General features: G+C 41.3%; 1 protein-coding gene across 1 annotated transcript in view; it reads right to left on the bottom strand.

Moving 5' to 3' along the window:
- The window catches only part of CYTIP (cytohesin 1 interacting protein), a 65,256-nt gene extending 53,311 nt beyond the window's left edge, over positions 1–11,945 (bottom strand). The window contains exon 1 of the mRNA XM_063932293.1: positions 11,741–11,945. Coding sequence (XP_063788363.1) covers positions 11,741–11,911 — 171 coding nt within the window. The 5' untranslated portion in view covers positions 11,912–11,945. The remainder of the gene's footprint in view (positions 1–11,740) is intronic.
- Positions 11,946–12,619: the final 674 nt, after the last annotated feature.

Below are 12,619 nucleotides of genomic sequence, written 5' to 3'. Positions count from 1 at the left end.
GAGCTTTGGTATAATCCCCATGGTCCTTACGGAGTCCCCAGCATCCTCTAGGACGTTAGAGAAAATAAGATTTTACTTACCGGTAAATCTATTTCTCGTAGTCCGTAGAGGATGCTGGGAGCCCGTCCCAAGTGCGGACTTCTTCTGCAAGACTTGTATATAGTTATTGCTTACATAAGGGTGATGTTATAGTTGATCGGGTTTGAACCGAGGCTATGTTATTGTTCATACTGTTAACTGGGTAGTTTATCACAAGTTATACGGTGTGAGTGGTGTGGCTGGAATGAATCTTGCCCTTAGATTTACAAAAATCCTTTCCTCGTACTGTTCATCTCCTCAGGGCAGTTTCTCTAACTGAGGTCTGGAGGAGGGACATAGAGGGAGCAGCCAGTGCACACCCAGAATCCAAAGCTTTCTTAAAGTGCCCTATCTCCTGCGGAGTCCGTCTATTCCCCATGGTCCTTACGGAGTCCCCAGCATCCTCTACGGACTGCGAGAAATAGATTTACCGGTAAGTAAAATCTTATTTTTTTTTAGTGCTTTTTATTCTCTCTCTCTCTTTTCTTTACATTTCTCCCTCTGTCATCTTCACTGTGGGGGTGATTCTAAATTGGACATAGCTGCATGGGTCACATACGTGTCTCCATCTACTGGTGGTCACCTGTCTGCAACTTTAGGAAAATGCCACTACAAATCTCTTCCCTTGTGTACATCTATGCACCTGACTGTGCAAGGACTGAGACGGCCAGTTTCTGCAGCGTCCATAGGTGCTGAAATACCAATCGGTGCATCTTTAGATACATAATCGGTCGCTTCTTCAAAACTTGCACCAGCCCTAGGGCAGGTACAGTTTCTCCGTACAAGTATGGCCTCATTGACCTTGGGCAGAGAAATCAACTTTCTCGCAATCAGTACCCAGCTAGCTCCTCACACTCACTTCGGGAAGCAGCCACGCAGTTCGGTCGCATTGATGACACAATTCACGCCAAGTCACATCATCAGCTCTACAATACAGAGAATCAAAGCTTTGTATAGCAGGTGACGGGGACACAATGAAGACATCATCACAGCACCATGAGCTACTTGCTGCCATTCTTACAGCATCTCCCACCTGACTTCCCCCTCCTGGTGGGGACAGTCAAAATGTCACAATGTATGCCATGAACCATGAGCCTTTTTATCAAAGACATGGCTCACTATCATTTCACCCCATAAAAGAAAGGGCTTACCGAGGCAATAACTGCTGCCAGTAAATTTCACCCATTTTTGCCAGAGAAGACTTCCCCGTGCTTTTGCATTGGAAGCCTATTTAACTGGTATTGTGACAGCACTTGTACCGTAATGATGCACGTTGTATTACCATGTTCTCAGGATGATAATTACAGACCATTCTGCAGAAATTAAAGCTACAAATTTTTTTATAACCACGAAAAGTCACAGGAAAAAAATATACTTATGACCGAGAACAGTGACATGCTGATACAGTAATATTCCCTTTAGTCACATAAGCAGCAGAGTTACTCAGATATGGTTAGTCAGAGCATGCACACATATGTCAAAGCATATCACAAACATGTCAGAGCATGCACACACATGTCAGAGCATAAACGCACATGTCAGAGCATGCACACACAGATCAGAGTATGCACACAAGTTAGATCACATATAAACAGGTAAGATTTGCACACACATGTCAAAGCATGCACGCATATACAAAGTGCACACACAGGTCAACACATCCACTCACATGCACATACATGTCAGAGCATGTACACAGGTCATTGTATGCACACGGGTGGTCTTCAGTATGCCGAATGTCGGGATCCAGGCGCACAGTATACCGGCGCCGGGATCCCGACACCCGGCATACCGACAGCTATTCTCCCTCGTGGGAGTCCACAACCCCCCTGGAGGGAGAATAAATAGCGTGGCGTGCCACCGTGCCTGCAGCGTGGAGAGCACAGCGAGCCCACAAGGGGCTCCTTTGTACTCGACACGCTGTCGGTATGCCGACGGTCGGGCTCCCGGCGCCGGTATGCTGGTCGCCGGGAGCCCGCCCGCCGGCATACCATACTACACCCTATGCACACACATATCAGAGCATTCACAACTAAAAAAAGAGATTGGATTCAGAGCTGCACACAAAGCATATCATATCCATCACAGGATGACCTCTGAAACCAAGTTTGTGATTTATTTGATAATTTGTCCTGCAAGTTGATTTATATAGGGAAGACTATCCAGATGGTCAAGAAATGTTTTGCAATTCACAGGTATTTGATTAAAAAAAGCTGATTCTCTTGGACTTTAAGCTCTGGTGGGGATGGTAGTAGCTTGGAGCTGCTCCTCTGTGACTGCAGCTGATCCCCTTTCTCAAGCCCTGCAACAGACTTCCACAGCTGAACCGCCACCATCGCTGGTATCGGGAACCTCTCAGGAGTGCATGGAGAGGTTTGTCACCCTATCCATGCCTAACAGACAGCAGCGCCAGCACTAGGACAAGCAGGACCACGTTTCCAAGATGGTGGCCACAGTGTCCCCTCCATACTCCCTCACTGCCTCCCAGCAGCCCTCTCCTCTTACTGAGGCTGACTGTGTGCCCACTGACCCTGCCTCCCCTCCACTGGCCATATATGCTGACATTGTAAGGGCTATTAAGTCCACTATGGCCCCCATGATACAGGAGCAGGCTGACTCCTTCATACAAGCACTGTAGGAAGCCAATACAAATATTATGCAACTCACTCATTCTACAGAGGTTAAACTGGGAGAAACTTTCAAGGATGTTTTTACTCCTAAACAGCCATATGAGGATTTGCACAAGCAACATCTGCAAGTTTTACATAAAATGATGATTTGGAAAACCGAACCACAAGGAACAACCTGTGCATTGTGGCACTCCCGGAATCCCTTAACCCAGGCATGTCCAAACTGCAGCCCTCCAGCTGTTGTGAAACGACATATCCTAGAATGCCCTAACACAGTTTTGCTGTCAGAGAATGCTAAAGCTGTGTCAGGGCATGCTGGGATGTGTAGTTTCTCAACAGCTGGAGGGCCGCAGTTTGGACATGCCTGCCTTAACCCCTTCAGTGGCAAGTTTTTTAATTTAAAAACACTTCCTGGGGGAGTGTTCTTAAATTAAAGTGGGAGAGGGGGAGGTGCAGGGGGGGTGACTGATGGGGCAGGGCGAGATAAATCGTCTGACGATGCCCGTTGGAGATCGCCAGCCCCAGCGCTGATTCCCGGCTGCCTTGCGGCACCCAGAAATCAGCATAATGCATTTTACTGCTAAGCCTGCCCCCTGGCCAATAGGAGTCTGGTGGGCGGGCTAAACTCCATAATGGAGTATACTGATTCCTGGGCACCATGAACACTGCATGGCTGTCCCTGGGACATCAGTATGTAGTATGTCCATAAATCATCCGGGGTTGCCAGGGCTGCCATCGCTGGCAAGCCCGTTAGATTTCCGGGCATGCCACTTAAAGGGTTAAAGGGGAAATGCTCAAAACTATTTCTAGCATTTAAACTGCTGGATTTGCTTGATGTGTGTGACTCATGCTCAAAATGGGTCCTGCACCTGCACAGTTTCCTGATAATTGGTTACGTGACCCATCCATAATTACCCCCATACTGTAGCTTCACAATATGTCCCTTTTTGTGGTAACCCATCATTCCCACCAGGACTTGATAATGCTTGTTTTAGGCGTTGGATGGAGAAAGTTATATCCAAGAATAAGGATGTTTTTGACCCGGATGGCATCATTTTGACCTTTAAAGCCTTGCAGACAAGGCCCAACTACCTCATAATGGGTTTTTTTATGCAATCTAAATTTTTACTGACCATCAATAAAAAGACATACAGAAATACATATGATATCAATCACAGAGATGCACAGAAACTGGTAAACGCATTGTGGGTAAGATAATAATAATCCATTTTTTATGTATCTTCAAACCTAGCACTATACCCACCTCAGTATGTCCCAGAAGATTGTTATAGGCAGCCCAGATCCTATTAATAAATTGTTATCACTTCTAACACTTTTTCTTTATAAAACAAGGTACTTAAACTCTAAAATGATTAGCTTATATAGTGACAAATTATGGGCTCATACTGTATCAGTATGGAATAAAGATATATCCTCTATCCAGTGCTGGTGCAAGGTCACTCTGCACCCTAGGCAAAGCTTCAGCCTAGCGCCCCCTAACCTGCAAACCCCACCACCACCACCACATCCTGGAGGGGCAATACTAGTGGCCACTAGGTGGGCTGGGGGGAATTGCATAATTATACATATACAAAGAAAAGGGACAACACTCAAGGACTTTTAAAGTGATAATGTATATTGTAAATGACTTTGTTCACAATGCGCTTTCACTTTAAAAGTCCTTTAGTGTCGTCTATTCTTTATATACTGTATAATACTGTATATGCGGTCTGGTGGGGATTTTTAAGTGGGGTTGGGAATGGGATGCCGCCAGACAGAATTTTGACAGCTGCACCCCAACAAACATAATACAGGTTGAGTCTCCCTTATCCAAAATGCTTGGGACCAGAGGCATATTGGATATGGGATTTTTCCGTATTTTGGAATAATTGCCTACCATAATGAGATATCATGGTGATGGGACCTAAATCTAAGCACAGAATGCATTTATGTTACATATACACCTTATACACACAGCCTGAAGGTAATTTTAACCAATATTTTTTATAACTTTGTGCATTAAACAAAGTGTGTGTACATTCACACAATTCATTTATGTTTCATATACACCTTATACACACAGCCTGAAGGACATTTAATACAATATTTTTAATAACTGTGTGTATTAAACAAGGTTTGTGTACATTGAGCCATCAAAAAACAAAGGTTTCACTATCTCACTCTCACTCAAAAAAGTCCGTATTTCGGAATATTCCGTATTTCGGAATATTTGGATATGGGATACTCAACCTGTACCGAGATTTTAAATGAAATTAATTAACCTTACCCCTTACCCTCTCTCCCGCAGTCTAACCCTAACCCTCCCCGGCATACTAACATTCAGCATTCTGACAGGTGTTGTTGATTCTGGCACCAGTATTCTGCACGTCGGCATCCCATCCGCCGGGATGCCAACTACATTCCTTTAATTGTATGTGTATACAATCATATATACGCACAGACATACACATATTTGTATGCTCCTTATTGTGTTCCATCCCGTATCTGTAAGTTCATTACTGACCCACATACAGAGACATCCTTCAGTTTTTTGCTAGATAAATTCAGTGGTGCCCTCCAGTAGCCAGCGCCCCTAGGCAGTCACCTAAAGATGCCTAATGGTAGAGCCGGTATGATAGTACTCTGAAACATCTGTGCTGTCCCTGGTTACAGAAAGTACACCTGAAAACCAGTCATCAAGCCTATGTCTCCCAGGCTCGCAGGTGACATACAGTATTGTGCCAGATGAGTTGGGCTCTTGTCTTAAATGTAGACACCTCATTGCAATATTTTTTCACAAATTCTGGTCCTGCCCTGAAATATAAGTAAGTTCTGGGGGGGGGGAAAGTATGCCCTTTTGTTAATAATATGTTTAAACTTCATCTATAGTGGCCTTTACACCTTTATTGACTGTAATTATCAAAGTGCCAAAAACGGTTATATTATATAACTGGACCTCTCTTGCCGCAAGGCCACCCCTTCCCCCCATTCTTGAAGGCAGTTCATACTTTACTCCTGAAATGCTTGTATTTTGACAGGCAGGCTGTTTTTCCAGCAATTGTATCAGGAGTTAAATGCTTTTATAGTAAATGTGGCGTCTACCATGAGACAACTGACCAACCTCCACAGGCCAAGATTCTCCATGTGTTTGAAACAACCTTGTGGTATTTGTGTCACTGACTATTCTGAATTATTGTTGATGTTTACAACAGATAGAGCTGTGGTTACATCACCTTTACAAATTTTTAGCTCAGGGTTTCTGTTAATCTATGCTAATTCTGCTCACTTTGGGTGATTGTCAATAATGTATTCATTGCATATTTTCTATGTCTAAATTAGGAGATCTCAAGGTCTTCCTCGCCACCTTAAAACCCCACCCCATCTATTTTTATTTTTACATTTTGATGTTTGTTATATCACAAGGTTTTACTGTTGTTATCTAACTGTAGAATTGCTATGAGGTCTTGTTATACATTTCTTGTATGCGGTTTTTAGGAATGGTGATTATATTGTACCTCATACCAGTTAGCCTTGGTCGATTTAACTTCCTTGGCCAACTACTGTATGTTGTAGTTTTCTACATTGTTGGCTGATGTTTATGTATTCACTGCTTGTGTATTTGTTATTTATACACTGTCATTTTTTTAAAAACAATAAACAGATTAAAAAAGAAAAAAAAAAGCTGCTTCTCTTATTGATTATAGTATGCCTCCAGTGGCAAAGCATTTTATTGCTTGTGGATATACTATAAAAGATTTGGTCTATTTGGCCTATTTTTGACCCCCTTTGCTAAATTTCAGATTGGGCATGCTTGCAATAGCCTGTATTTTGTATTTGTTACTTAACTTTGTGTTTGGTTGCTTAGCAACCGTAATCTTTGGTCAATCATAGCACCCGTCATGCTTTTTGAGATTGTTCTGATGTTGCCCTGGCAACAGTGGTGATTTGTGCATTATTGCACTCCACTACAGCCAGATAGAGCTATTTATTGTGGGGTTGCTTCTGGAGGAGTCTTACATGTTCATAACATGCACTTTCTTTGGGGCTGGGTGTTATTATATTACTGTGGATATGTTTACTATTAATCACCGGTTCCTGCTACATCACTTCTGGTGCAGCGCAACTCACTTGCATTCCCCCAGCAACTGGCAGTGTGATTCTGGCACAGCAGGGCTGCAAAGACTCAACTGGGGCTGAGGACGCTCTGAGCCGCATGCACAGCCGCCTCTAGGCCATGTCCACCGCTTCAGGAACATCCTGGGGCCAGATTTATTTGTACCCCATAAAGTGGGTTCTTCTTGTAATTGATTGCGTAGTGCTTTTGTATAGAGGATCCTATTAGGAAGAATATCAAGAGACCACTGAAATCATTTACTTAGTACTTTAAAAAAAAAAATTGTCAGAGCAGTGGGTCACCTGCACAAAATAATAAAAAAAATATTATACATATCACTCAAATTAAGTTTAATTAATACTCAGCACTTCACTTTTAGCAGTATCTACAATCTAATAACTCCTTTGACATTTAGGCAAGTCCACAATTACGTCTCGGGGGGGGGGGGGGGGTGTAGTAGTGGCTTTTCTTCATTAACAAGTAGGGGAAAGCGACACTTTGAACAGACAGCTAAATAGTGCACTTTTTACTTGGAACACTGCAAGATCATTGGAACCTATCACACACACTCAGAGCCCTCAACCGATTTTCTTGGCTTGTGATTGCTTTCAGTTAATACCTTCTACTGTTCTGCCCAAAGTAGTCTCATTGGAGTAAGTGGACAGAATCCAATCCTGTGTACCATATCTGTCAACATTTATAATAGAAAAGTCAGAACAAATAAGGTCACGTTCCTTGATCCACCCAAAGCATGCCTATTATAGGTCCACGGGGCACAACCTTTCTTGGGAAGCTGGTGAAAGAAGCACACTATCAAGATATGGGCCAAGAGAGCCAGGCCTTAGAATAAGGACACACCTATATTAAATGTAGTATACTTATTTATATCACCTCCTGCTGTTTATGACAATACATACATAATTGTGAATCATCCATGAAAGTTATAAACAGACCTGTACAATGTATACAAGGTGCAATGTCTATTATACAGTCTGGGTGTCACTTTTATATCTGATGTTAAAGGGTACATCTTTATCACACAAAGCAAGTGCAATTGTGTTGAATATATCTGGCATCAGAGAAGAAGCTCAATGCCAATGAAGAAACTAGCCAAGGCCAATGCAGGCAGAAATGGAACATAGTTATACCAGCCAAAGTCAGTGCATCAGTAATCAAACACCGAAATGACCTATTTATTAATGGTGGCAGTGGGGGCCCCTGAAAAGTATAATTCCTTATCATGACATATTGCAGCAATAAGTACAGTAATGATCTTTTGGGGTTCCTTATAAATCTTCACTTGCACATGTGCAGGTATTCACGCAACTTTGGAGGAAATCAAAATAACTTACGGGGTACAATCATCTGACCATCATCAGACCTTGTTAAATATGTGGTAATAGCTTCACCATGATTTGGATAGAGAGTCTTTTGCAGGAGAGCCCCAATTCATGATAAATAGGGAAAACCAAATGACTTGTGAAATCAGTCATTTACTCCCGATGTAGGGGCCCATTTATCAATGAGTGATAAATCTCGTTGCGAGTGATAAAACTCATTGCATATGATGAGTGATGCCCCAGCCAATCAGCTCCCAATTGTCATTTTTCAAACCCATGATGGTTAGGAGCTGAACACATGACAGCTAGGAACTGATTGGCTGGGGCATCATTTATCATACACAAAAAGTTTTATCATTCACAAAGGGTTTTGTCACTTGTTGATAAATGAGCACCTTAGAACTATTTTTTTGATAAATAGACATATTGGTGCGCAGGTAACAATTGTAGAAGTAGCAAGAAGAGATCACAAATCTACAAACCCCAGAAATCAGACAAGAGAATGCGGAAACCTCTGGGTCTAAATAACCCACCTCTTCCTCTGATTGGCCATTGATTAGGAAGATTAGTCATCTCTTGAATTAGTCTCTGAAGAACCACAATTAAAAGAGTGTCTCAGTGGCAGATAAGGAACAGACTAGTAACACAGAATCCAAGGGACAGAGGCTCCGGCAGGTGGCCCCAGGATGATAGCAAAACCATTATATTTAAAGAAACTGTATTGCAGCAATATTAACAGTGTTATTACAGTTACATACCGTATCTGCAATGGCCCTAAACCCACTCCCATTTTTTTCTTCCTCAAGCTCTGAGACAACTATTTCATCTTAATCTTATCGCTTATCAGCATGTATTTCCTTGTCACATTAATTATCCATTTAGTGTTGTCACTACTCAGCTGAAATTATGGTCTTTGTCACAGCATACTACTGCAGATTTCGGAATTGCATTGCCTGCACAGTTACCAGATACAAAAAAAGTTATCACCAGCTTACTAATGCACATACACAGTAATATATTATCTAAAAATTTTTTACTCTTACTGTATATTGCATACAGTATGTATGTTCTTTTATTTTACAGGTGCATTAGACAATCATTTTGGGCTGCCTACCTAAAAGGGTGGCATTTAGTAAAACATTTGCATAAACTATTTCAGCTACAATCAAATCAGTGATTTGTAGCTTTAGGACTGTGATGTCACTTCTATTTCAAATTTATATACAGTCTATAGAGCAGAGATTTGCAACCTTTTACAACTCGCGACACACTGAACAAGATTTAAATATTGCCAAGGCACATTCAAATGTAATGGTGATGCATGGTGCAGTTGCGTGTCCTAGGATGGCATGTCGCAGCTTCTCCATAGGTAACGCCTGAGCCACATCTGAGAAAGCCAGAAGAGCCCAACACTGCCCGGGCCCAAAATTAGAACTGGCTCTGCAACCACTAAACCCACCAGTATTGATCGTTCTAGGGCCTCAGTAGCAGCAAAACACTGACAGGCCTGGCTGTGCTTCTATGGCGGCACACCTGGAGACTGCTCAGGGCACACTAGTGTGCCACGGCACAGTGGTTGAAAAACACTGCTATAGAGCAAGGTTCTGTGATAGACTGGCACATTATAAGTCCCTATGCATGCATTAATGCCGAATCACAAGTATGAAAAGAAAACGTTTCAATTTTTTAAAATAAAAAATTATGAACATTTTATTTTAACATGCGCATTAGTTTTTGTTTTATGCAAATTTTTAAGATTATAACATTGTTGTTATTATTATTATTTTATTTTTTTTCTTTGAGATAAATGATGAAGGTAATGGATGATGTAACAGTGACAGCAGTACAGTATATTATTCATTGTCACTAAAAACAATCCTTCTTACTGATGTACTAAGCCATAGGGGTATATGCAATTAGCGGTGAATCGCGGCAAATTTTCGGCCGTTTTTTAATTCGACACAATTCGACCGTCTAATTTCGGCAAGTGGGTGCCGAAATTGACCATATTCAATAAAAAACGGATTCGACAGTTCCGCTGACGAAAAACGGACGATTTGACGGATTTTGTTCCGATTTTTAAAAAATGGAAAAAAAACCGAAAAAACATTGCGTGGGGTCCCCCCTCCAAAGCATAACCAGCCTCGGGCTCTTCGAGCCGGTCCTGGTTCTAAAAATCCGGGGGGGGGGAAATGACAGGGGATCCCCCGTATTTTTAAAACCAGCACCGGGCTCTGCGCCTGGTGCTGGTGCAAAAAATACGGGGGACAAAAAGAGTAGGGCTCGAAGAGCCCGAGGCTGGTTATGCTTTGGAGGGGGGACCCCACGCCATTTTTTTTCGGGATTTTACCATTCCATTTAAAAAAAAATAATAATAATAATAATAATAATAATAATATTTTTAAAAAATATTTAAATAATACTTGTGCCTCCAAAATAGACAAACCAAGTACCTAATCCCTTCTAATATAAATAGATATGCTATTACCAATAATAAAAACTCCAAAAAAAAACATGTTTTAAATTTTTTTTATTAGATTCCCCCACCAAAGTGTGGCGGATTGAAAATGACGAATTTACTGTCTAAAAGCACTGTTGTCGAATTTCCAAACTTCAATTGAATATACTTTTGGCGAATTGCAGCATTTGTACCATTGCAGAAATGTTGAATTTGACAAATGTCGAATTTCAAAAAGTCGAATTTTGAAAGTCCGTTTTTTTGACGGAAAGTACTGAATTGCATTGACGATTTTTTTTATTTTTTTTGCGAAAAAGTCCAGTTTTTCGACAATTTCGGGAATTCGACCGCAATTGCATATACCCCTTAGAGAGTAATAAAGTGGAGAGAGATAAAGTACCAACCAACCAACCAACCAACCAACCAACCAGCATGTCATTTGTCAAACACAGACTGTAACATGACAGTTAGGAGCTGATTAGCTGGTACTTTATTTTGCTCCACTTTATCACTTTATCACTTTATCACTTGCTGAATTCATCTCTCCCAAAGGCTATTAGATCAAAAATAGCACATCAACGTACTACTAAATCACATTTGCAAATAACTGAGGGCAGCAGAAAAATAAGGGTGCATATATTACACTATATAATAGGGATTAGAAGGATCTTTAAGAACTGATCAATTAAATTATATAAGGCCTACATATATAGTTACCCTTTTTCTAAAACAATCTACAAGGAAATATTTTCAAAATATATATTTAAATACAGTATTTGGGATATAAATGAAAAGGATTCTTTCTAATCTCAAATATGTACTTTCTTTATTTGCCCAGTATGTGGGGAAGTATATGGGAATTTTTATTTAATTTTTTTCAATGGGAAATCCTATTCTGAAAACGTGCATGTCTGGCTGAAATCTTACATGTCTGCCTACATATATGTTGGCGGGCTATGCATAAACAGTGTTTCATTTTTAGGCAAAAGCTTTTTTTCATTAAATAATTTATTTAAAACTAAGCTGAGCGATGTTCTTTATTAGTAATGATATGTATAACATTAGCAATAAAATACCGTCAAAACTTTTTATAATGACATCAACTAAATAAGTCACTTACCTGCTTTCCCCTCGGCAACGTTGCCAAGGCTTCTGCCAGGCTGTGGATTCTTTCACTGTCCAATGTTTTCGAACAAGCACCAAAATTGCTAAGGACGAGACTTTCCAGCTGGGAACCACAGTTGTCCTGCATACTGTGTCTGGTTGTGGACATTTCCATCTGTAAATTCATTTCATTAACAGAAAAAACATGTCTGCTAATAAGAAGAAATCTGCCTTGTCTGCTGTAAATGAGAACGGAAATATAGTGTTTGTGGTTTCCTATGTAAAACATGTAAACCTGTAGTGATACCAGGGAAACGCTCTGTGTATATATTAACCCTTGTACAACAAAATGTGCCAAAACTACATGTTATGACTTCTGCTGAAAGTATTGTGTAGCTGTAGAGAATCTACAGTATAAGGAGTTATGTGTCCTAGACAACAGGGCCGGTGCTAGGGTGTTCAGCACCCCCTGCAAACTATAAATTTGCGCCCTCCCATAATTTACATAGGGACAGCGTGCATTTAAAAAGGTGTGCGGTCTCACAAGGAAGGGTTGTGGCAACACATTAATTCCCCCATTTCAAATTACGCCACAGAGTAGCACAATTTTATTCACATTGCACCCCAAGTAGTAGCGCCTCTAATACACATAAAACTCACAGTATTAGCACTGCTTATACACAAAATGCTCCCAGCAGCAGTGCCACTTATACATAACGCCCCCAGCAGTAGCACTGCTGATACAGAACGCCCCCAGCAATACCTCCGCTGATACAGAACGCCCCGAGCAATAGTGCCGCTGATACATAACACCCCCAGCAGTAGCGCTGCTGATACAGAGCGCCCCCAGCAGTAGCACTGCTTATACACAACGCCCTCAGCAATAGCGCGGCTG

The sequence above is a fragment of the Pseudophryne corroboree genome, chromosome 7, assembly GCF_028390025.1.
Source record: "Pseudophryne corroboree isolate aPseCor3 chromosome 7, aPseCor3.hap2, whole genome shotgun sequence".
NCBI classification, from domain to species: Eukaryota; Metazoa; Chordata; class Amphibia; order Anura; family Myobatrachidae; genus Pseudophryne; species Pseudophryne corroboree.
This window is presented reverse-complemented; position numbering and strand designations above follow the sequence as displayed.